This window comes from Nothobranchius furzeri, chromosome 5 (genome assembly GCF_043380555.1).
Source record: "Nothobranchius furzeri strain GRZ-AD chromosome 5, NfurGRZ-RIMD1, whole genome shotgun sequence".
Lineage (NCBI taxonomy): Eukaryota > Metazoa > Chordata > Actinopteri > Cyprinodontiformes > Nothobranchiidae > Nothobranchius > Nothobranchius furzeri.
In genome coordinates, this window is record NC_091745.1 from 47,809,092 (window position 1) to 47,835,481 (window position 26,390).

Here is a 26,390-nt window from a genome sequence, read left to right on the forward strand (position 1 = left end):
CACACTCAGTCGTCCTCTAAAACTTTACTGCTCTCTCTCTCTCTCTTGCTCTTCCTGTTTGTCACCCTCCTGGTTCTCTCCCTCTGTCCTCTCTGTCCCCTCTGTTTCCCAGTGGAAAATGTGACTGAAGAACGTTGGTTGTCGGGCTTCAGGCACCATGAGTAAGTACCGTGATCCCAGAACCATTTCTGGCAGCTTTAGCTGATTTGTTTTAAAGTTTATCCTGACCTGCGCTCACTGTAGCCTGTCTCTGTTTGCTGAGTCTTTCTGCCTGCATGACAAAGACTCGTTTTATTTCCATTGGAAGCCTAATCTGATGTTGTCATTTAGTGATCTATCTCTGCACCGCGGGGTTCAACCAGATTGGTGTTAAACTTTAATCGCTGTTATGCAGAACAACATTGCAGGGGTCTCATCCAGTAATCTGACACCAGCACCATGTGTTTAGTTGGAGACCGGCTTGCATTCTTCTCTCCTGTTCCCTAATTTAGTGTTACACGTCACTGAAGGTCGAGTGCTGGTTACTGGTCCGACTGACACACAGATGATGAGATCTGTGGTATTAAAGTTGTTCTCTCATCATGCTGCCAGCTCCAATCCCTGCTTTGGACTTCCCCCTGCAGCATAAAAGCCCACAGATTCACACACACATAGCACACGGCAAGATCATTAATCCCAGACTCTCCCCCTCCGACAACCTTTAGGACGCGCTCGACTGTCCAAAGATAATCTCATCAGATAGTCCTGCATGTCTAGGGCGCTCTGGTGTGGAGGATGTCAGGACTGCCTGTTGAATTTGAAGTGTAGCCAATCAGAAAGCAAGGTGGTGGAAGCATGCTACATGGAGCCAGGTCTTTGTCCGCCATGTTTGTTTACACGGTTGGTGTATACACGCCACTCACCAGAGCTCCTTTCTCTGTGTGGGGTCGGTCTTGTTCTGAAAATCTCGCTGCGAACCGGGCCAAATTCATTTAGACAAAACCGAAAAGGAAACCTGGGCCTTTAATGAGCTGCAAAGCTCAGACAGACATTATTAAACAGTCATTCAAGGTAAAAAAGTCTGTTTACATGACCGATCGAGCTTTTCGGTGTCATTAGTGGCATTTACAGGATAGTATTTATGGATTTAGCAGATTTTACTCTGATGGGATAATCTCTGACTGAATTTTGAGCTGTAAGGCTTTCCCATCATATCACAGCTGAAGTTAAGGCTGTTTTTATCTTGTCATTTTCTTCTATTTAGAACGTTCTAGACAAAATGATCACTGTAATGTGTAATCACCTCTGACTGTCATAGAGTTCTTATTTCTGAACCTTTAACATTCACATTTGTTATCAGGGTGAAATAGTTAAAACTGAAACCCTTTCCAGATTACAACCCATCTACACACATGTTCTGTTTGTTTGCTAACCTCACACAGTTGCCTTGGTAACCAGCAGCAAACTACGTTTTTATGTTTTCCACTGTAGTATAATCGGTTTGAAGTATCAAATAGAATAGGAATGATGATTCTGTTGGTCAGAAAGGTTTCAATAACAGACAAATGAGAATTCCCACAACAAAATGGTATTTCGTGGTGGGAATAGTAAGGACGGTGTGTGTGTGTGTGTGTGTGTGTGTGTGTGTGTGTGTGTGTGTGTGTGTGTGTGTGTGTGTGTGTTCAGCACAGTTGCTCATTCAGTCTGGATTAGCCAACTAAGAGACAGCATTGTGAGGAAGTGGTAGAGAAATAGGCGGTGGGTTTCTGTGATTCTGTTGATCCAAGAACTTCTTTGTTTCTATAGAAAACATAGCCTAAGTCTGAGTTTTCTGTGTGAACAAAAAGAATGTGTACAGAATGAAGCCAAATACATATACCGGTCAATGACTGCCAATGAAAAATGGTGGACAAACCCTCCATAACGTTACCCATAGCTTTCTTAAGGGCTTGGGTGTTTCTCAATGTCAAGGCACCTGGCCTTGCGAGGCAATGTCGTGCGAGGCCAGGCGCCTTGCTTACAAGGACACTATCCTTCCTTGGTCAAAGAAAACGGTTAAATGGAACAGACCTGCATTATGTAACCGCGGTTTCCACGGCGGCCATGTACTGTCACGTGACACGGGAGATAATGTTATATTTATTAAGTATAAGTTTCAATATAAATATATAACCAACCTTTTACTTTTTAAATTGTGTATATATTTGTTGATTTAAATATATAAGCGACTTACTACCCGCTAGCCACAGAAGCTGCAATTAATAAGCAAATAACCAACCATAGATAACTTCTTTGGATCTAAAAAAAAAAACATTTTAAATTAGTTGACTTACGTTTAAAATTGAAAATTGCCCCGGAAGTAGCTGCCAGCTTTTAATCTGCCACCCTTTTGAAAATACCGCGACATATTCTGGGTAATTTTTGACCAAGGCTAGGCTACAAGACACCTCCCGTGTATCCTTGCTCAGCTAGCTAAACAGCTAACAAACGGAAAACACACGCCTCGGTAGAACATGAACATTGGAACATGTCTGGGTGGTTCCTGATGACGTATCTCCTAGGCAACCGGGGCGGGGCCAAGACATCAAGGCAAGGTCCCTTGGCATTGAGAAAAACCCTGTTTGAAGCCAAAAGAGCTGCTCCCACAACCTCCATCTTGGCCATGTGACTTGTGTCGACACTACCACCAAATAGAGGTGGAGCAATATGGGGTGCCATTTGTAAAGTCAAACAGTCATAATCTAACAGCAATATTTTTGGTTATTTAGCATATCATAAGAGAAAAAATTGGGAGTTCACTTTTTCAAAGTCATATTTTCACCATGTTATTCATACAATTATAAATGTTAAAGTTTCCAAATAAATATTTAGTTAGCAAGTTAAATATTTAATTAGTAGTTAAATATTTATTTTGTAAACTAAATATTTAGGTCTGATCTAAATATTTAGTTTGTAAAATAAATATTTAATTCACTAACTAAATATTTAATTTACTAATTAAATATTTATTTTGGAACTAAATATTTAATTTGTAAATTAGATATTTAATTTGTAAATTAAGTATTTATTTTCCAAAAAAATATATATTAGCTAAATGTTTAAGTACCAGCTAAATATTTATTTTCCACGATGTTATTTAGCTCCACAATATATTTTATATTTTTGGGTCAGACTTAAATATATATTTCCCAAATACTGATTTTGCAAACTAAATGTTTAGCTCCAAAATAAATATTTAGCTGGGATCTAAATATTTATTTCTGAAAATAAATATTTAATTTACAAATTAAATATTTAGTTCCAAAATAAATAATTAATTCGTAAATTAAATATTTAGTTAGTGAATTAAATATTTATTTTACAAACTAAATATTTAGATCAGACCTAAATATTTAGTTTACAAACTAAATATTTAGATCTGACCTAAATATTTAGTTTGCAAAATAAATATTTAACTACAAATTAAATATTTAGCTTGCTAACTAAATATTTATTTGGAAACTTTAACATTTATGAATGTATGAATAACATGATGAAAATATCACTTCAAAAAAGTGAACTCCTAATTTTTTCTCTTATGATATGCTAAATAACCAAAAATATTGCTGTTAGATCATGATTGTTTGACTTTACAAATGGCACCCCATAGAGCAAGAGTGGGATGGTGAGGGTGGGAGCAAATGATTGACACCCATCAAACTCCGAACCAATGTAGCTACGGGCTAACTGAGCTAACCCAAAGCTAACACGGAGCTAGGAGCTAACCAATAACTTAAAATACAAACACAGCATCAGACTGCAGACATCAGACCCTGAGGCCTTCCCCAGAGCTAGCTGCTAGCACTAGCTCTGACGCTCAAGCTACCTGTCAATCAAATATAATTATTCTTAATTTTAGGCATTTAATGACACCTAAACAAAAGAGTTACAAAAAAGGTACTCCCTCAGAGTTGTCATGACTGTAAACTAGACCTATAAAACCTAAAATGTTTTTGGAACCAGGCTGCTAACTAGTTTATTTCTGCTTTTGGTGTTTTTAACATGGGAGTCAATGAGGATTTCCTCACTTCTGGTGCCAACCCTTAGTGGATGAGGGTGGAACTGCAATTGTCACTTCTGGTTTGGCTTCACAAAATTCAGACAAAGCATGCCCCTCAGTACCGACGTGCGAGCAGTAAAAGAAGTAGTGTAGCAGAATTATGGAGCTCTGTTTTTACTGGTGAGTTGCCTCTGAAAACTCAATAATTTGGGCCATGTATTGTTGTATCGCCTCTAATAGTTTCAAACTGTGGTGCTACGCGGGCTCCCTCCTGTGGTGCACAGGATACATTTTGGCAATGGCTGCTCAAAGTGAAGACTAATTACCTTAAACTGAAACAGAAGTGGAGATGGCCCAGAAGATGGGTGTTTACAGTATCAAAGGCATCAGTGAGAAACATGAATAAATCTGAGTAGCAAAAGAGAAAGTTGGAGCCGATCTCAGGTGTGACACAAACACAACTTCTGTCCGTTCACCTGCTTAGTTCTGATGTTAAACAGTTTCAAAGAATTTGGCGAAAACTATGAAAATATAGTTGTCGTTTAGTAAGGATAGGCTTGTTCTGGCTACCTGGTAAACAAACAAGTCACACTGATTGGAGCGCTGTTAGCTTTGATTACTGCACTTATTCACTGTGTCACCGTTTTAATACAAATTTCCATCTAGTGTTGGATTCATTTTTCACCCAGATCTTTTATTGACTGTCTGCATGGTGGTCCACCTGGTGTTCCTGTGAGGTTGCATGTTCCCCCCATGCATGTATGTGTGTTCTCTAGGTTTACACGTTCTGAAAAAGTAAAAGCTGTTTTGGGTAAATTCATCTGCAGTGATGAGATAGTCCACCATTGTACAAAGTCCATCCCAAACATGCTCATTGTGTGAAGATGATGTGTCATGCTTCCTGAACCTCTTTCACAATAAGAGCGGAATATGCCCGTGCCATTAGGGGAGAAAATTCATTGATGGGAAAACCTGCTGTTTACTCTGATAGTCAGGTGACCTCATTCCTCTCTTAGGAAGGACTCGATAGGAAACTTGTCCCTATCTGCTTAGTTGAACGCAGGAGGCCATGTTTTGTTTAGCCAGGCAGTGAGTTGGCCTCAGTGTGGGTGGTTGCTGTCTGTAGTTACTCAGCTCCCTTTTTCTGATGTGTGCTTGCTGATAACAAAATCAAGTAACTAGAAATACTTCATAAACACGAGAGAATCATGACCCTGCTGTTTGGCCCTTTTGTGTGTGACTTTGCTCTTTCTGACTTTTGGAATCGGCTTATAAAGAAACAAAAAACCCGAAGGTGGTCCAGATGTTTCAGCTTGGAGAGCCCAGATATGGCCTCAGTTCTCCACTAGAGGGCCTCACCAACCTTCAGTGTCTCACGCCACTCCATCAAATTTTCCATTTTACATTTAAAGAGACCTTTCTATGGGGTGGAGATTTAGAGTAAACAGTCACAAGGTGGTGAAATTTTAACCCCAGACGTTGCCTGTGTTAGCAGTCTGTGGTGACCTTAAAGAGAGGAAACCCCTGCTTCAGCTCAGGACCCTTCTTTCTCTTTCTGCAGATGTGTGTAACGGGACTGACCTGCCTGAACTTGAGATTATCAGCATATTGGAGGAGCAGCTGCCCGTCTACAAGCTCAGGGCAGACTCCATCTTTGGTTATGAGCAAGATGATTGGCTGCACACGCCGTTCGTGGATCCAGACGCCGCTCTCGACCTGACTACTGAACAGATTGAAGAGACCCTTAAATACTTCTGTAAGTTGAACACACGGTTTTCAAACTGTAATAACAGCTTTTGTAACAAAACACAAACTGTCCGGAAGCTAGCGAGAAGTTTTATTGGACTCTGATTCAGAGACGCCAAGATGGGCGCGACAGACCGTCAGCGTGACACAAGCAACCTTCGGGTTAATGTTCAGCTTTCGCTCACACTCAGCGTGCTCACGTCTGCTCTGGACTTATCAGACCGCCTCATGGCTGTCAGTCTTTCAGCTGTACACACACACACACACACACACACACACACACACACACACACACACACGGTTAGAATGAAACAAGCAAAAGCACGTACGAACAGCAAACCCAGGGGGTGTAAGTGCATTTATTTACTTTACTTTGTGTTATTTATTTATTTTCCCCCAGCGTGGATAGGGACTCCGGTTGTGATGTCAGATATAAAAGAGCAGTTTCTAAGCTTAGATTTAGCTTCTTAGCTGTAACTGCAAAGCTAAACATCACCTCAGCGCTCTGTGGCAGCACGGTCACGTAGCAACACACTCCTAGTCAGTCAGGTGACTGTGCAACAGGATCATGTTACATCAGGAGCTTAAGAAGCATCGCGCTGGCTGTGCTGATCCTTCTGATGTCACGCTGCTCCTCAGACAGATGCTGGCCCTAGCCCAAGATGCATGAGCAGTGTTGGGTCATGTGAGCGTCTGTCTAGTCATCAAGCTTCAGGTGTCTGGAATGTTGCACCAGCCATCAGGAAGAGGGACAAAGGTGGTCGTATGTCAATGCTGTTTAAGCTGGGAGGAATCCAGCCTCTTTTGAATTGACAGCTCCTGTTTTTAAGTGTTTTTCTGTGAGCTATATCAGTTTTTATCGATTTAATCTCGTGTCAGTTGCCCCTTCAACAGCCTGAACAGATCAGTTCTGAGCAGACTGATAGGCTAACGGTTAGTTTGAGTGGGCTAAGTTACCACATGCTTCTGTTGTCAGTTCAAATCAGCTCATGTAAATGTCTGCTGACACATTTATGAATATAGTTTTTATAAAACGGGGTATTTGCAAAATCTGTGGAGTTCTTTTGACTGTGTTCCTAGTCATTATACTGGAAGAACCGTGCTACATGACTTTCATTGTAATGTTGTAAAACAGCATTTCTCTAAATTATTGTGAAAGTTTTGAGACTGAATGAAACGGACTAAAAATTGACTCTGACTTAGTAACTAGTTAGCTGATGTCTGCTTCTCTAAATTCATACTTAAATGTTCCTAACCTTTTCACAGAACCCCGGTTCTAACAACCTAAACTATTTATTTCTTTAACAGAACCATTTCTTCTGGCTCATTAGCAGTAAATTGATCACAAATGCTTTCCTGTGTGTGAAGTCCATCATCGTTTAGTCTCATTTGCAGTTTGCATCTCTGTGTTGATGTTGTCAGTGTTCAGGCGGTGCCTCGTCCTACTGTGTGTTGATGTTTTTATGATATTGTTTATGTTGATGCTGAATGGAGCTTTTAGCCTCAGGTGCACATGCTTCATCACTCCATAGATAGCATGGTGTGTTGGTTCTAGCCACGTCACCACTGCCAACGCTACACAGCTCCTCTGCTAGCTGCCTCTGAAAGGCCTTGGAGTCTGAGCCTGTTACTATAGCAACCGCTCAGAAGGACAAAGTAGAGGAGAGGAGGGGGGGGGGGTGGGAACACTCCAGTGGTACTTCCTCTCTTCCATTGGCTGTCGGCTGCCTCTAATCCCACCCAGCCCACGTTTCATCATCAGCATCATTTCTGCTGCAAAACCCGTGACTGCTGCTGCTTCAGCCCTCGCTGTCTCCAGGTTCATTGAGTCATTCTAGGAGATGCTTTGCTTTATGTGTGGAGTCAGAGCTGCCACTGAGGAAGGGATGTTGTGACGGGGTAGAAGAGGGTCAGTGCTGGACCGAGGTGACCAGCTAAGAAGCAGAAGACATGAAGCTACAAATGGACGTAGGGATTAAATAATCTGGCTTTGAAGCTTTGAAGGTAACTGCCTGGCAGGAAGAAGACACACTACAGGACATGAAGAGACTCGTAGAAGATAGCATGTTCTTATGAAATGGTAAAGATATTGTTGATGGAGTAAAACAGAACAAAGTGATGCTTTTGTTTTATTTCTGCTTCTGATGACACGATTCTGTAGGCTGAGGTGCTAAAATGGCACCAGCAGGCTGAGCATAAGCTACTGCTGTGCCTTCCACCAGGAAGGACATGTGACGAGAGCACGAAGACTCCTACCGGCTCACTGCCGAACATGGATGCTATCTGTTATAAGTTAGTGAGAGCTGACCGTCTCTTACCACGAGGCATCGCTGAATGTACCACGGCTGTTAGCGCCAACATGCTGGGACTTTGGTTCGTCTGTCTGCAAGAGCAGTGAGGATGAAGCGACGAGGCCAAACCAGAGGCCAGAGGTTCGTCAAGGCTGACTACTATGAGCTGGACTGGTACTATGAAGAGTGCACTGATGGTAAGGTCCTACTGCAGTTTCATACAGGACAGTGGCGTGCCCAGATCTTTTAAAATGGGGTGGCCCAGGTGAGGCACCACTTTGTGCATGGGTGGCACCAATGGTTATGCTTTTTTTTTTTTACCCCAAGTCTTTTGTGGACAATGAAAAGCCTATCTAAAGGGAATTCTGTGTGGTGGCACCTGGGGTGGCCAATCAGATTCCAAGGGTGGCATTTGCTACCCCAGGCCACTCCCTGGACACGCCCCTGATACAGGAATACAAACAACAATGATAGAAATGTACTGTAGAGACACCCAACAGGGGATTTGATTATAATTCAGTTGGATGGTCAGCTTCTGGTCAAGCTGTTATTGTGGGGAGAACATCATAACGATGCCTTCCTGGCCACAAATGGGGTAAAAAACACCAAAATGGATAAATAGATGGATATTATTGTTGGGCAGTGGTTAGAGCTGTTGCCTTGCAGCGAGAAGGTCCTGGGTTCGATGGAGTTTGCATGTTCTCCCTGTGCATGCGTGGGTTCTCTCCAGGTACTCCGGCTTCCTCCCACAGTCCAAAAACATGACTGTTAGGTTAATTGGTCTGTCTAAATTGTCCTTAGGTGTGAGTGTATGTGTGCATGATTGTTTGTCCTGTGTCTCTGTGTTGCCCTGCGATGGACTGGCTCTCTATCCAGGGTGTACCCCGCCTAATTGCCCGTTGACCGCTGGAGATAGGCACCAGGCCCCCCCTGCGACCCCACGTGGACAAAGCGGGTTCAGCAGATGGATGGATAGATATTATTGTTCTGAGATGCCTGCTGCACAGGTAGCTCAGGTGTGTGGGCGTGTGTAATAGCTCCACAGCATACAGAAAGAGTGGCGTGCGAAGCTTTGAATTAGTGTTTAAGTGGAAACGTTTCAAAGGTTACAACTTTGTATGAATAGGAGAAAGTTTCTGGTCAAGTTGAGAGTTTTAAACCATTTCCACGTGTTTGTTTTTCAAATGGGATCAAATCAGCATTGTTGGGTTTGGTTTCTGGATCAGGACATAAGAACTCACCTGGACTTCAGCCGACTAAAGGCTGACTTTACCTGTGGTACAGCAGTTCTTTAGTTGGAACTGAGCTCTTCTACTCACTCGCTCACCAGATCACCCAGAGCTAGTCGAGTTCAGCCAATTCCCTCTGAGGCTGGAATCAGGACTGAACCGTTTCATTGGTATAAACCCACCTTATGTAATGGATGCTACGGTGTTTGGTGCATGAAGGGGTATTTATGTGATACACCAAGGTCAGTTACAGCACCTTGTGTTACTGTCTGTAACCTGAAATGGTTCTACATTGATCCTCTTGCACCGATCACTGTGATTGACCGAGGAGGTGTGTGGCGGAGGTACCTGCTGTGTGACAGGTGTGACTAACAGCAGGCTGAGCGTCCTCTCCCAAGGCTTTGATCCAGGTTTCCTGTGGTCTGAGATACTTTCATCATTAATTGGATATTTTTATACACAGTAATGGGCATCATGAAGGTCTGGTGCAAACACAAAGAGAACATGAGCTACTGTACCTTAATCAGGTGTTTCTGGAGTACATCATACTTACATAACAGCAAACTCCTTCCGAGATGAGATGACACCAGTCAGTGGTAATCTGGTGTTTATCCTGTCGTGTTTTGTACCTTTAGGCGTGACGTTGCTGCTTAGACGGGATATTCTTGATGAATCAGAAATAGCAAGCAGCTGATTTAATTCAGACAAAATGCAAGAGGGGGAGGGCTGAGGAAGTAGGTTGGTTTATATTTAGCCTAATCATTAACACGACTCTCCCAGCCAGTTTCTTTAATGGCTTCTCAGGTTTTCACGTTTAGTAGATGAAGCCAGACCAGGACCAGGACCTGGAGCGTGACGTCTGGGATTGTGGAGGCTTGTTGCTCCAAAGGTCATGGGGGTTAATTGAGGTGTTTATCAGTTTCTTACAGGAACTATTTGTGCTGAACACTTGAACTTATTTGTTGCCTGAATGCAAGCAGGGCAAATAATGACCGTATTTCCTGTTTCTAAACATGTTGATTCCTGTAAGGTACCAGGTAAAGAGGACCTGGCCAGGCTAGGAAAGTAGGGAACTAAAGCAAGAATGTAGGGAAAAGGAGCAGGGAGGGTGTATGTGAGCAGAAAAGCAATGAGAAGAGAAACTGCTGCCTTTGGAGAGCGGTGTTTGTCCTGAACTCTGCTGTTGTCTACATCGTTGCATCCATGGGACCATTGACTGGAGCTACTCAGGCATGCAGCGCCGTCCTGAGCTCAAATCCATTTTCTAGACCAATTACAGGGACTGTCGCTCTAGTAGTGCTAATGAGCAGAAACTGGGCTTCTGTCCTGTGGTCTATAATTATTTATGAAGGACTGGGCCTCACAAGTGTCTGTAGGGCAGCAAACATGGCTATAATGGGCTGCATGGTGGCGCAGTGGTTAGCACTGTTGCCTCGCAGCACGAAGGTTGCAGGTTCGAGGCTCGGCTGCTGCCTTTCTGCGTGGAGTTGCATGTTCTCCCCATGCATGTGTGGGTTGTCTTCTGGTACTCCGGTTTCCCCCACAGATCACAACATGCCCTATAGGTTATAAATTGAAAGTCGCTTTGGATAAAAGCGTCTGCTAAATGAATAAACATAAATAAACATAAACCTATAATACATAAGTGTGGCTTGTTTCCTTATCTGGCCTTAGAGCTGATGCCACCACACAACAAACCACGTTCACACTTCGGTGCATCACCTTCATCGGTAAAAGTCATTGTTCCCTTGCTCAGGTTAGAAAAAACACACGTTTGGTTTCAGAGCTTCAAATGACCAACCCGTAACAATTCTATCAAGTTTATTTCTATAGTGCTGATGAATCATGACCAGAGTCGTCTCAAGGACCTTCACGCTAAACAACACAGGTCAGGTCATTAAGCCAATCAGTAATGAGTTTCCTATATAAGGAACCCAGCAGGTTGCATCGAGTCACTGACTAGTGTCAGAGTCTTTACAGCAATCTTCATACTAAGCAAGCATGTAGCGACAGTGGAGAGGAAAACTCCCTTTTAACAGGAAGAAACCTCCAGAGGATCCTGGCTCAGTATAAGCAGCCATCCTCCATGACTCACTGGAGATGGAGAAGACAGAGCGCGCACACACACACACACACACACACACGCACGCACGCACGCACACACACACACACACACACACACACACACACACACACACACACACACAAATTTTAATCATACAGTTTGAGTTAAACAAAGACAAAAATGGAGGGTTTGATGTCACACCTGTCATCTAAAAAAATGGGTCGTGTTTTTTTGCTCAAGCAGAACGAAAGTTGGCTCAGCACCCGGGATGGTTGATTACTGAGTTCTCTGGAGATAGAACAATGAGGGCACTGTTTGTTTATGCTTTACCGCTCACCCTCAACCAACCACGATGACAAGAGAAAGCCATTATACCAGCAGAGAAAATGGTCAGCTTAAACAATATAATAAAAGGCTGCATTAGCAGCGAGACGGGCCTCCAAGCGCTGCTTAGCATTTTAAACCCAGCACTTTGACTCTATGTTTGGTTCTGTGAGATGGAGTGGATTTTATGTTTTAAACTGGAGAACATTTGAACTCGACCCGTCCTTTACAATGTTTTTCTAAGTGCAGTGTTTTTAAATGAGTAACAGTTTATATTGTAGTTGTAGACGATGCCTTAAAGGACCTTAGTTTGAATGAACACGGGCTAGCTCTGAGCAGGTAAACAGCCTGAGTGGATCTCTCCCTCCTAAAAACAGTTTCCATCTAAACGTAAAAGTAACTGATGCTAATCTGTCACCAGTAGCAGCAGGACGTGGCCCAGGCTGCTCTGGGACGCTGATGGAGGTTGCTAACACACAATCTAAATAATCATGCTGTGCAAAAGTGACGGTGTCTGTGAAAAGGGTTTGCATGGACTGCTGTAAATTTCATTCATTCATCATCTTTTCCCTCCTTCAGAAGGTCTTAGCTATGGCTTTATTCTCTCCTAATGTTAGATTAAATGTTGTTTATTAATCCTGTCAGAGACTTAACGTTTCAATGTCCTCCTGAGCATGCACAGAGGGAGGGGCAGAGACCTCTAGAAACAAGAGAAAACTGGAAGAACCAGGACCGGGGGTGGGGTGTGTGGCTGTCGTCTGTGATACGACGATCTGAGCCAAAAACAAAGAAAAGTATTCCTTTGTCTCTAAAATGTGATATCTGGAATAAACCTAGAAAAGAATGCATCCTTGCCACCACTCATACACCTGTGCTGGTTAAAACATTCACCTGTGAAGGTGTGCTTGGGTGGCCACGCCCTGGGAGCAGGTGCCTGTCTGTTCCTGTTGTGTCACCATAGAGGCTGAGCAGGACTGTACCACCTTGCTGTTCGTCTCAGCTGAGAGAATAAGGACGATGTCGATGTTTTGACCAGATTACAGATTTAAGGATCAAATGATGCTCATTAAATCCTCTAGTCTGTTCCCAGAAGCTGTTTTAGCTTCATTCTCTAAGTCTGGATGGGTCTGTCTACCCTCTGTGTATGGGGGGAGTGGAATAGGCCATGGACTGACCAGTCAGGCAGGGAAAAGAGGAGGAGTCCAGCTGTCTGGTAGTCTCACCAACCTGCCCAGGGGACGAACCCAACTCACTCCTGATTATACGACTCATACAAACTCACGGCACTCTTCCTCTTAGCTGCCATGAAGTGGCTGGAGAGGGATTCAGACATACTTCTCCTGGGAGCGTTTCTCCAGAATCCCTCCCAGATGTGATCAGATCAGCAGGTTGGAGGCATGGCTTCGCTCCCGTGGACTTTGTGGTTCACCGGTTAGCTGCAGTGCCAGGAGGGAGCATGGCACTCCACGCATCCGGCTCTGAGAACAAACTGGAGTTCTCCAACCTGCCCGATGAGGAATATGTTTGTTCACCTGTTCATGAAGGTTCACCGCAGGGGGAAGAGGTGGAGGAGGAAATCTTCTTCCTCCCCAGGCATGAGGTGTTCCAACAGGAGGAGACCGGAGAAAGGAATGAAGCTCTGTGTGAAGGTAGACTTCAGGCCAGTGTGTGTGTGTGTGTGTGTGTGTGTGTGTGTGTGTGTGTGTGTGTGTGTGTGTGTGTGTGTTTATGAGCGGTGTGCTGAAGTGTGCAGCCCTTACTTTTTCTTTTCAGATTATTTAAAATAGCTTCTAGGAGGACATGAATGAACCTCGTCTCATAGACAGCCTTGTGGATTGTTTTTGTCCTTTAGACTAATTAAAAACAACGTGCTCGGAGCTAGGACTCCGCTTAGCCTGGCACATGAAACCAAGTGTGTGTGTGTGTGTGTGTGTGTGTGTGTGTGTGTGTGTGTGTGTGTGTGTGTGTGTGTGTGTGTGTGTGTGTGTGTGTGTGTGTGTGTGTGTGTGTGTGTGTGTGTGTGTGTGTGTGTGTGTGTGTGTGTGTGTGTGTGTGTGTCCGTCCGTCCGTCCTAGAGTACCTGCTCTTAGATTACATTTACATTATTCACATAACCCGGGTTGCAGACATGCTTTCTAGTCTTACACCCTGTTTGGGTTAAGTCTATCTCCTGTATTTATCAGTAAAATAATTATTAGCATTTCCTCTTGGCATATAAGTTAAACCAACTGCATTCTGAGCCTTAGTCACACCTGGGTGGAGTTTTATTGTGGAGCTAAACCAGCATGTGTTTTTTTTTATGGGAAGTGTGTACATAAATAAACAAGTAAACAGACTGCACCTTGTGCTATCAAGTTCACAATCTCATCGGCGTGCAGAAAGCAAAAGTAATGCAAATGCTGTGGTTGGACGTGTTTAATCCTCATGTTGTTTTTTTCCTGGACAAAGAGGCTTCCCTACCCAGAAGAGTCGGAACGTTGTTCCGATTCTTTACGTGTTTTTACTGTGGGACTTTGTCCCTGAAGCGTTGAGGTTTTCCTCCCCTCCAGTCAGGTTTTCATATCTGCAGGCTGATGCACTTACACAGCTCATCTTTAAGAGTTTCTGTGGGAGGTTTTAACAGTCGTTACCTTTTGCTGGTTGGTTTTAGACTGATGGATTGGTTAGCTGTTGATGTGCAAAAAGCTACTTCAGTTGCTGCCATCTGAAAACGTTTCCTGCTTCCTACAACAACAGTACAGATAAAAGTCAGTGTACCAGAACCACCATGTCAATATCTGCTTTTAAAGCTGTTTCATCTCAGTTATAATCCACTTCTTAACTGGACCCAGCTGTCAGTGCATCTGCATTGCTGCATAAGCAAGTAAACAAGAGGAAAATGCAGGAGTTTTAGTTCTGCTCGGGAAACGTCAGAATGCTGAACCTCGTTGATGACAAACATTAGGAGTTTTCATGCTACAGCTTTAATATTTACAGCATGCTGACGTCAGCTCAAAGCACCATTGTGTCTACGCTAAGTGCAGCTGAATGCATGACTGCAGCTTCTGATTACATGATGATTACACAGATGAAATGGTTCAGACCCTGCAGAAACCTGGGGCTGCTCGGGGACTCGTTCAGCCTAGTAAAACCTCATTAACTGATAATAAAAATGGAAAATAAAGGTAGCCACCACCCGGTCAGCTGAGGCTAATGTTGAGTCTTGTTTCAGTGTCCATATATGGTTTGGGCCTGCAAAGATATGGAAATGTGTGCTTTGCATTGCCTGACTCTGTTTGCATCCTTCATGGACTCTTGACCTAAGTCACCCTATTGGGTGTTTATGCAGTTTGATGCACTCTAAAATTGTAAAATATATATATATATTTTTAAAGCCACTTGTGACAATCAGTGTTCCATTTATGATTTAGCAACAAACACACGTGACTACATCTGTAAAGTAAGCATGGTGGAGCCGTGGCTGTTGCCTCATAGCAAGGTTGCAGGTTTGAATCCCAGCTGCAACATTTTTTTGTTCCCCCCACAGACCAAAAACACGCATGTTCAGGCTCAATCATCCCAAACTCCCCTCCAACCCAAGGAGGAAAAGTTGTTGAGAAAATAAATGTGAATAATATCTAAGAGTAGGCCACATGAGTCTGTTGTATCAGAATTTAGTGTTAAATCAATAAAATTAGTGTATATAGCACACATTTGCAACAAAAATCTTCTGTAGAGCTGTTGTAAAAAACAAACAGCATTTAATTTTTTAATATGTACGTATTCAAACCCAGTCAATTCAATGTAACTGTAATGTACTCGGATACAGTAGATTATAACATAGAAAACGTCGTTCTATTTAGGAAACCCTGCATGTTGTGTCAGAACAATCCTCCGCAAGTACATCAGCATAGACAACAGGGAGAACCTCCATCAGAACCGGTCTTAAAATCTGCAGCTTCTTGCCTCCACTTCCTGGGTTCTGAGACGACAGGAAAGAGGGGTTAGGGCTAGTTGTTTCTATGAAAGATAAACAAAGTTAATGTCAGCAATAACTGTAAACACAAACATGGAGAATAGAGAGAATAAGTGCAGCAGGGATCAACGTCGTCCTCGTGCCCTCCAGCAGTCATGCCTAACAGAATAACTAAAGGGATGAGTCAGAATAGCTTAAACTAACACTAACCGTAATATCTATCAAAATGAAAGTTTAAGGTTCACCTTTTATGTCTGTTTGTTTAAAAATGTTACCAAATGGAGGCATATAGAAATTAAAGTGCACTGGGCCAAACATTGAGCCCTGTGGAACTCCACGACTTGGCTTCATCACATAAATATGACTTAAGCCAGTTCAGCGCTGTTCTCTTAATCCCAATCATTTATTCAAGCCTTTGTAATAGATTAGTATAATCTGGTACTGCTATTTTTAAGCATTTATTCCATATAAATGGCCAGTTTTCATATTGCTGGATGAACTGTGGTTGATTGTAAACAACCAGACCTGGGATGTGCCCTCCCCCACGCCACTGGTGCGTAATAGCTTATCACCAGGTGGATTAAAGGGCATCAGGTGTGTGCGTATTCGTGTATAAGGGTAAAATGTGTTTATGATTGAAACACAACATGATAAATGGACTCTGCAAGCGTAAAGGAGATGGCATTCAGTGTTGGCCATGTCAGTCATGCATGCTGCAGTTTCAAATGCAACACCTGTTTGTAGTGTGTTATGCAAAGTTGCTTAATAAACAGTCAGATGGCTCAAAGCACTCCACCCATCAGTGAGGGTAAATACTGAGAACACAATCAGCCTAATTATGCAGCAAGTCAGCAGCTTCGTCCTTTCTTCTGAGATAAGTTTTAGTTGGCTATAGGTGAAAAGTGGTTTGTCCTCTGAAACATCATAATTCTTCTCTGTGGGACTGGGAGATCGGGGTTCAAATCCTGGTCAGGTCATACCAAAAACCTTATATTTTTATACAATGGGACCCAATGCCTCCCTGCTTGACACTCAGCTTTAAGGATTGGGGTTAAACCACCAACTAGTTCCTGAGCACAGCCACAGCTGTGAGCTGCAGCTCACCACTCCCCACGGAAATGAGCAAAAGATGAACTTCACCAGTGTGTGATGACTAATGGGACTTCAATGAGTCTCAAGTGTCATCATCTCTGTGGCATTTGCTCTTTTAGGATTTTATTTACACTTGTTACTTTGCTGTGGAAAATAATTTTACCCCCGAAAACTAATTTGTGACAATAGATGGTCATGAATGTCTCAAATCCCCAAGGAGATGTTTGTCCTACTCGTTTTTACTGAGTAGTTTAACTCAGCCCTCGTGGATGGTTTTCCAGCATCGACAACCCGTTTAATGTCAGACATTCTTGTTCAGGATCCATGCTTCCATCAGTCAGAGCAGCCCCAGACCATCACACCACCACCACCATGTCCTTCTGTTGCTGTGATGTTCATGTTTTGTCTCATCTGTCCACTGTCCTCCTCATTTAAAGTGACATTAACAGCCTTCTTTTGTCTCCCTGCAGTGCTGTGCGCTGATAGAGTGGGCCAGATGACAAAGACCTACAGCGACATAGATGCTGTCACTCGACTGCTGGAAGAGGTTCGAGTGAATTCTGTTCATTTTTTATTTGATCGTTTTAGAAACTAATAAGAAGTTGAATTACAACAGATGAATCAAACCAGCATAAAAAACAACAAAAAACGAGCCTGACAAGCCAGACTAAGTAAATATGTTATGTAGCCTGGCAAGGCTCCATTGTCAGTTCTCATCGTGGGGCGGGTGCTACAGTTGTTTTTCACACGACCTCTGCATGCTGCTGGACAACAAACATTGTGATGTACTCACCTCAACGGGTGTCGATAAACGATGTGTTTTGCTGTTGAATAAGGAGAATTACATCCTTTTTTCCAAAATAAAGGACTTTCTAAATAAAAGCTTCTAAATCTAATAAAGCCCAAGTCAATTCAAAATAAGACAGAGGTCCCTGATTGGCCCACAAATCCGATAGAGCGCTGTGATTGGCCCACCTTTGTTGACCAATCACAGCTCTCTATCAGTTTGAAACCCTATAGAGAGCTGTGATTGGCCAGCCCGAATGCTGCTAGGGGCTGCGGGGGTTCCAGTGGAGCGTTCCTAGACCAAACTTTGGTCTAGTTCACTAGGCTAACAAAAATCTGTACATATGATGAAAAATACATGACATATAAAAGTATTTCATGTAAAGTTACATACAATCATCACATAATTAGTTCTAAAGGGAGTGGCATGAATGAAGTTTCCTAGCCCTAAATAAAGATAACACTTATCTGTCGTAACATCAGACCTAATCGTTCTTTTTCTCCTTCATATTTGGTAAAAAATGTGTTATTTGTGTAATATTTTACATTTCTATAGTGTTAAATTCTTTCTGATATCATATTCAAACACACATTACCTGAGTGAGTGAGTGAGTGAGTGAGTGAGTGAGTGAGTGAGTGAGCCTTCTACAGAACACCAGAAATGTTTAATGTGTTTCTGTTTTTGTTTTATTTTAAATGACAGTCTGCTAAAACACTGATGCCCTTGGATGACAAGTGATAAATAGCATATAAAGACCAAAATGATGGGAAGTGACTCATTTGGGGCTTAAAAGAAAAGAGCAACATTTTAATAAAAAGGCAGGATTTGGTGATAGATTCCTGGAAGTCCTAAATGATTTTATCTCCTTGTGCAGAAAGAGCGAGACTTGGAGTTAGCGGCTCGCATCGGCCAGTCGCTGCTGAAGAAGAACAAAGCCCTCAGTGACAGGAATGAAGTGCTGGAGGAGCAAATCGAGCACGTGCGAGAGGAGGTACGAACGACACCGTGTCTCTGGGCTGGAAGATGGACTTCTGTTTTTACACTGTAAAGTAACACTAGATAGTCTCCTACTTATCCCCTCTACTGGTTAAAAGTGGAATTACAACTCTGCAGCAGCTTACTGTAGCTAGCGCTAACCACGAGCTAACACTAACATGAGCCAGTTACTATAAAAAAAAACCACAAAGTAAAAAAGATCCGCACTGTTGGACAAAAAAGTATTACTTACAAGTCCTGTAGCAACAAAGCCAGGTCACCATCAGTCTGTGATTTTGTAGTCTCCTTTATCTCCCTCAGACTAGCTTACGTACTCTGGTTTTAGCTCTTTGCGTCACCTCCAATGACTTTACTGACTTTTACTCCGAGGCTCCGCCATGATGCCAGCAGAGAAAGCAAACTTCATCTTTTTCTTCTTCATGTGCTTTTTACTGACGATAGGGGAACTGAAAATGCTAACCACTAGCATTACTGCTAACACCAATTAAGAAGGCAGAGGGCTCCCCCTATAGAACACCTGCCCGCTCCACAAGCCTATCTGGGTCAGCAGAGGGATGCAGAGTGGTGTCAGATATGAAACTGGTCTGACTCTGCAATCACTGAGATCTATGTTAAAGCTCTAGCTTAATGTTGTAAACTAGCCTGTGTTACTTTAAGGTTTCCTAAATAGCACAAATAATTAGCATCAGAAAAAGATGAAAAGGTTTGGGATGACATGATGCCGTTCTCAGCACCTTCGGGTACAGCTGCTGCAGCTTCACTTCTCTCATGCTTCCAGGTGTCTCAGCTGCGTCATGACCTGTCCATGAAAGATGAGCTGTTGCAGTTTTACACCAACGCTGCTGAGGAGAGCGAAGGGGAGTCTAACACCTCCACCCCGTGAGCCTATTTTTATCCCTCCTCTTGCCTTTTTCCTCCTGATCAGATCCAACGCCACGCTGCTGCTCAGCAGGATTCTGATTGGATGCAAAGAAACCGCTTCATTAAACACGTTAATATAAAAACTTTATGGTTAAAATCACTGTGTGTGTGTGTGTGTGTGTGTGTGTGTGTGTGTGTGTGTGTGTGTGTGTGCGTGTGCGTGTGCGTGTGCGTGTGTGTGTGTGTAGCGTGCGACCCAGTGAACCCAGTGTGGCGGCTCCAGCCTGTTTCCCTGTGGACTCCTTACAGAAGAAACTCAAAGATTTGGAAGAGGAAAACAAATCTCTGCGATCTGCGGTACACACACACACACACACACACACACACACACACACACAGCAGTGTTTTGGGCTGCACTAGTTAAAGCTGCTGAGCTGAATATGAAATAACTTCAAGCTTAAGAAGAAAATGACTTCATATCTAATTTTGGTCAAATGATGATACAAACTTTGTATTTTTTACAGATGACATAAGAATCCAAAAATACTTTCCTCCATCTCATGTGTCAGTTTGCTTCATTAATGTGGTTGACAGTAAGCGTGTCAATAGTTTTAGCAGAACGTCTAAACTAGGTGATTTATCAGGATCACACTGACAGATAAACGTCTGAGACCCAGAGACCGAGCTTCTGCAGCAGCGAGCCGATCACAAACAAACCATTAGTGCAAACAGAGTCCGTGTTGTGATCTCAGACGTTCAGAAACATTCCAGGCCTTGGATAACAATCCAATCGTTTTTCCAGGCGAATCATTTAGAGACTGAAACGATCTCCTACGAGGAGAAGGAGCAGCAACTTGTCAATGACTGTGTCAAAGAACTGCGTGAGTATTTGACTCATTTTTATCTAACACCAGCCATTTGTTTCATATTTAAAGAGTTTTTGCTCTCTATAATGACCCTCCCCGTGGTTCCAGGCGGTGCCAACCTCCAGATTTCCTCTCTGGCAGAAGATCTGGCCAGGAAGACTGAGGACGCTTCCAGACAGCAGGAGGAGATCACACACCTCCTCTCTCAGATAGTGGATCTGCAAAAGAAGGCCAAGCTTGTACGACAGCTCTGACATCGTATAAAAAACTTTATTTAACGCTGAGACAAAAGCATGTTCACAGCTGCGTCGTCCTTGCTGTTTAGTATGCCGTGGAGAACGAAGAGCTGACTCAGCATTTGGGAGCAGCCAAGGACGCGCAGCGACAGCTCACTGCTGAGGTAGGGTTAGGGTCAGTCAGCTCACGCAACGCCTTCACCACGAGAGCTACATTATTAACAGTTTGTTTATTAATTTTTTTGTAAATTTTTCCTTGATTTTGTTCTTGTGTTCACCTGCAGCTGCAGGAGTTGCAGGACAAGTATGTGGAGTGTATGGAGATGCTTCACGAGGCTCAGGAGGAGCTGAAGAACCTGAGGAATAAGAATCTGCCGCTCAGCACCCCGAGGCGCTTCCATTCCCTCGGCCTGTTCCCGATGGTCAGCTTCGCTCTTCTCCGTAGAGGCGGGCTCGCTCGGCCTGCTGCGGGAACAGAGAACAGATAATCACGGTGTCCCTTTTCTCCTCAGGACTCTCTGGCAGCAGAAATCGAGGGCACCATGAGGAAGGAGCTCCAGATGGACGATCCAGATGTAGAAGAACAGAGGTGCGAGGACGTTTGTAATCTGACCTCCTGCATCGTTCACACGTGTTTTTTATTCCTGCTCCCGTTTGTCTAGACTGCACCCGAAGCGCGTGTTCCAGACGGTGAAAAACCTCAACCTGATGCGGCGCTCCCCCGCCGCCCCCTCCCCCCTCAACATCCCAGGCTCCAATCAGACCTCCTGCCTTAACTCAGGGCGCTCCAGCAGGGTGGGCACGCCTCCATCCAACTCCATCTACGGGAGCGAAACAGGAAGCGGGATCATCCTGGACAACAGGACGAGCAGCATTCTGGAGCGTCCTGATGACGGGTACGGGAACTCAGACCTGTCAGGTTCCTTAGCAGAGATGACTCCCTCCTGATGTGCTAATTCACGTCTCTCTCTTCAGGCCAGAGGACTCTAACAAGCGCCCCCCTGGGACTCCAGGGACCCCGGGCAGCAGAGACCTGGAGGCGGCTCTGCGTCGTCTGTCCCTCCGCCGCGACAACTACCTCTCTGAAAAACGCTTTTTTGAGGAAGAGAGGGAGAGGAAGCTGGCTTTCCTCGCTAAAGAGGAGGAGAAAGAAGGGGGGGAGGGCAGCAGAGGCGCGGGGACACCCACAGAGAGTCTTCTGTCGTTCTGCTCTCATCCGTCCTTTGGAAGCGTCTGGTCGGGATTCTCCATCACAGCTCGCTCCTACCTGCCAGAGAAGCTGCAGATTGTAAAGCCGCTAGAAGGTGATTATTCTGTTAAGAGCAACAAAACAACTTTATCTCAACTAAATGACCTTCAGAACCACAGGCTGAAGGAGAAATCTGCCTCCCACATTTCCTCTGAGAGTCACCAGCAGCAGAATCAGTATCTAGTATTCCAGAACCGGGGTCGCTCCAGAGTCGTTCTCAGAACCGTGGTGGAAGTTAACGGTCTGCTGCGGCGCTCCGACAGCAGCCCGTCGGGTGTGCAGCCTCCCATCAGAGCAGCGCGGGCTCTGGGCGGGGTTCTGCGGAAGCTGCTGGAGCAACAGGAAGGAAGTTCCGTTCTGCAGCACTCCTTCTATTTCAGACACACTCCGCCTCGCTGCGTGGAAGCGTAGGCTGCTGCCCGGTTACGAACCGTAACATGAACATGTGTCTAAACATGTCTGACAGAGAAGAGCAACCATGAATACGTCCACGCAAATGATCCACACGATGTCAGCAAGTTAAACCTGAATGTGTTTGTGCTTTGATCCACTTTTTGTCACATGACTGATGGAAGGTGCTGGGATGTTGTGAAGCTCTACGCTTAGGTGTGATTTAAGTTTCCAACAGCTGCTGTAGATGTGTTGGTACATTTATTTTTATCTCATCCACTTGATGTCAAACAGGTTTGTGTCTCCGCCTAGTGGTCAACATCCGAATTACACCCACTTATTGTGTCTAAACATGATCTTAGCTGTGTGTGTGTGTGTGTGTGTGTGTGTGTGTGTGTGTGTGTGTGTGTGTGTGTGTGTGTGTGTGTGTGTGTGTGTGTGTGTGTGTGTGTGTGTGTGTGTGTGTGTGTGTGTGTGTGTGTGTGTGTGTGTGTGTGTGTGTGTGTGTGTGTGTGTGTGTGTGTGTGTGTGTGTGTGTGTGTGTGTGTGTGTGTGTGTGCGTGAACAAGGCAGGCCCACTCCAGTGGAACACCCTGGACAAGTGTCCCGTCCATCACAGGGACACTCACTCACACCTAGGGACGGTTTTGTTTTTGATCTGTGGGAGAAAACCGGAGCAGAAAACAGGCTGACTCCATGCAGCTGGGATTCAAACCTGCAACCTTCTCCCCGTTAGGCAGCAGTGCTGCAAACCGCAGCTCCTGCAGCGGCAGTCCTATCTAAACATTTATACGAAAGGAATAAAATAGGACGACTGAAAAAGCCATGAAGGTGTAACCAGTGAGAGAGCAGAAGCATGTTTCTATGTTTTAGTCCTTTTCCTCCGAATCTTTACTTTCTGCCACTTTTCTTCACACGCCTCCTGTTCTGTTCAGCGTTTGTGTCTCTGTTGCTGATCTGAATAAAATTCAGCTAATTTCCTCACCTTCCTTTTATCTCATCCTTGTTTCGTGTTCTGGTTCTGACTCATCACAAGGAAAAACACCGGATCACTAAGTAGGGAAAGTTCATTTAGCTGGAAACTATCTGATCTGGTTGCTGGTTAGATTCCTGTCATCTCTGTCCTGAACTGAAGGCAGACTTAAAATCTCTAATTGTTCTGATTTAAAGTCTCTTTTAAAAAGTCATAAAGCTAAAATCATCTCCTTTTTCCACCCAAGCGCTGCGTTGACGCACCTTTCCATAAACATGTTTTCATTTCTTATACATTCTCTCTCTCTCTCTCTCTCTCTCTCTCTCTCTCTCTCTCTCTCTCTCTCTCTCTCTCTCTCTCTCTCTCTCTCTCACACACACACACATTATTATTATTTTTATTAAAAGGGTTTTATTTGTCCTCGGTAGGCTCTGCTACTCTCCACGCCTGGCAGCAGCTGGCTCAACCCCACATGGGCGCTCTGATGGATCGCCGGCCCGGCGTGGTCACCAAGGGCTTCTGCACTTTAGCACACGAGCAGGAACAGGAAGTCAGCTGGGATCTGGACCAACCAGAGGAGGATGAAGTGTCATGTGACTCCTTTACCGGCTCGGCTCCACCCAGCCCGCTCCGCTCTACCTCTGTCTGCTGTAACAGAACACTTTGCACCGACAGCAGCAGCCGCTTCGAAGAACTCGGGGAAATTTGTGGTGTAGTTGAAGGAAACATGCCCCCTCCCGTTTCCAGCTCCTCTCCTTTGCCTCTCGCCTCCCCCTCTTCAGAGAGCAACAGGCACATGGACCTCAAGGAGCTCCCCGGCCTGCAGCCAACCTCTCTGGACCACATGCCTGGTGAGGGAGCCTCCTAGCAGGAGGCGCAGCGCCGCGTCCACCATCCAATCTTCACTTTAGTCTGGAGCTCGGGGGAGAAAACGGGATCATGGAGAAGAAGGGTGTGGGGGGGTGAGGAATCAGTGGGGTTTAACTGGACATTTCACCACCATAATGTGTCCCCTTTACCTGCATGGCCACACGCATGTGCACCCACCCACCTCAGGAGCAGTCACTGCAGCCATCGAGCTCCACCGAGACAAGAGTACTTTTATTTATTTAACTTTTATTTCTCAGTTCCTCCTTAAATGACCTTCTTTTCCTCACATTTAGCCACTTTTCTCCTCTTTCAAACTCAAACGTGTGAGTTAGGATGAGGCTCAGACGTTAGTGTCGCTGTGATGTCACAGCAGGAACATCCTGACCATGGTCCCGTTTAGGATCATGTCTGCATCAGCTGTTAGGGCAGCTGTTCAGGTCACATGGGTGTGTGACGTGTGTCGCTGCATGCTGAGAGAGACCCCCCCCCCCCACACACACACACACACACACACACTGGGGGGTGGAGCATAAACTATGGCTGCATTCTGTGTCTTTCCTACTTTGGTGTGTGTAGAGACTTTAAATGTGTTTTTAATACTAACAGCATCTCCTTTTGCCCCCCCCCCCAGTATATTTCCCAGGGAAGTCCTCGTCTCACACCAGCTCCACTTACACCTTCACCACCTGCAGGATCCTCCACCCGTCTGATCAGCTGACCTCTGTCTCACCCAGGTAACTCCTCTCACCAGTTCTGTCTCTCTCTTCAGCTGCTTTCTTTTCTTCGTGAATTATTTAGAGTAGCGACTTGAAACCACAGCAGACGACCACAAAGTAGCGTTCTCACGGCCCTCTCTGCCCCCGATTGGGTCGACAGGTCATGTGATGAGGAGGAGGAACTGTATCACATGGTTGTCATGGCTGAAGTAGAGCAGACCCACTGAGTTCAGCTACAGGTGTGAAGGGTGAGAGAGCATGGTGGTGCTGCTGTTGTAGCTGCAGGATTAACCTCAGACCCCCTCCCGTTGGGGCGGGGTCTTACCGGCTGTTTTCATGCCTGGCTCTTTAGCGACGGATGAAACAGCAGCGGGGGGTGACTGCTGACCCGGTGCATTTTGGGGTCTGTAGGATTTCTTTACTCACCGTTTGTTACTAAAGCAAACATTTGGCCTCCTGCATGGTCTGATGTAATGTTGAATAATCACTTCCTGTTTCTGCACGCCTACTGCTCTGATTCTTCATACACACCCAATCACACTTTCTTCTTCCTGTCCTCCTCTTGTCTCCTCCTTCTGTCCTCTCTTCTCCAGCCCGGCTGTGGCCTCGTCTCCGAGCAGCACTAACTTCAACACGCCCTCCCACTCTCCCTCTCCTGTACCCTTCTCAGCTCCTCCTACACCCTCGTACACCCCCTGCTGCACCCCACGCCGCCTCTCCCTTTCCCAGTCCTCCACCAACCTTAGGGACTCCACCAAGACCACCAGCACCTCTCTAGGCCTAGTGCGCCTCCTGCTGGAGCGGGGGATCTCTGCCTCGGTGTACAACCCGTGCAGCTGGGACCGAGCGCTGGATGCTGGTGGGGCTTCAGCCGTCCTGGGAGGAGTCCCGGCGCAGGTGTGCAGCATGAGATCTGTGGAGGGTGAAATCAGGAAGTCGATGAAGCGACCTGACACCCTCCTCCTGCAGCCTTCCACTCCACCCAGCTCACCTCGCTCCAGATCTGCTTCCTTTGCTGCAGCTAGCCCTGAGTTTCAATTCAGCCCTCTCAAAGACGACCCGCCGTATTATGACGCCTTCCTCGCCTCTAAGCCGGCTCGCATCATTCTGAGGGAGGTGTTGGGTGATTTGGAGAGAGAGCGCGGCATCCAGGAGGACGAGGACAGCCAAAGCGAGGTGACAAACCTCGGACTTGTGGACAAGCTGAAGCGTTTCCGAACACTCTCCCCTCTTTCGGCCTCGGCCTCCTCCAGCAGCGCTCTGTTGGCCCCCTTCGGCTCCTCCGGCCTGGGGAGCAGCGTGCTGGGCGGAGGGCTTCCAGGTCTAAATGCAGGACTGAGGAGGAACCGGAGCTATCCGGCCATGGTGGGGGCCAGCATGGCCATGAAAGACCCCGGTGGCCCGCCGTGCACGCTCATACCACAAACTGTGCACGACACAGAACACAAAGAGGAAAGGGACAAAGAGACTGAGTGGGTGGTTCAGAAGGCCGTACGCGTCCCACAGACGTTACACGCTCTGGAGGCGGTCGTACGGAGACACGCACGACCCGACTGTTCCTACTCGGCGCCACAGGAGCGCCTCGGTCAGGAAGAGACCGGAACATAGAGGGAATGCATATTTAGCCACACAGCTGTTGTCCCTGCCTTCCTTCCTCTCATTTACTCTGTTACTCTTCGTACTGTCTGTGCAATATCAGTGATTATATTAAAGCCCCAATCTGGTG

The 26,390-nt window shown here is 45.2% G+C and overlaps 1 protein-coding gene across 3 annotated transcripts; it reads left to right on the forward strand.

The window, feature by feature from the left end:
• trak1a (trafficking protein, kinesin binding 1a) lies at window positions 1-26,390 on the forward strand. Of its 3 annotated transcripts, XM_015949209.3 has the most exons (16): window positions 1-161; window positions 5,580-5,774; window positions 17,191-17,267; window positions 18,382-18,498; window positions 19,282-19,382; window positions 19,613-19,721; window positions 20,167-20,245; window positions 20,339-20,469; window positions 20,556-20,630; window positions 20,751-20,888; window positions 20,979-21,055; window positions 21,129-21,362; window positions 21,442-21,770; window positions 23,507-23,929; window positions 24,580-24,682; window positions 25,258-26,390. In XM_015949209.3, the coding sequence occupies exons 1-16, from the start codon at window positions 158-160 to the stop codon at window positions 26,270-26,272; spliced, it is 3,207 nt and encodes a 1,068-aa protein (XP_015804695.1). In that variant the 5' UTR covers window positions 1-157; the 3' UTR covers window positions 26,273-26,390. The 3 variants fall into 3 exon arrangements, with proteins under 3 accessions (XP_015804695.1, XP_015804697.1, XP_015804696.1); XM_015949211.3 differs by lacking the exons at window positions 1-161; window positions 5,580-5,774 and adding an exon at window positions 7,937-8,252; XM_015949210.3 differs by lacking the exons at window positions 1-161; window positions 5,580-5,774 and adding an exon at window positions 12,873-13,322.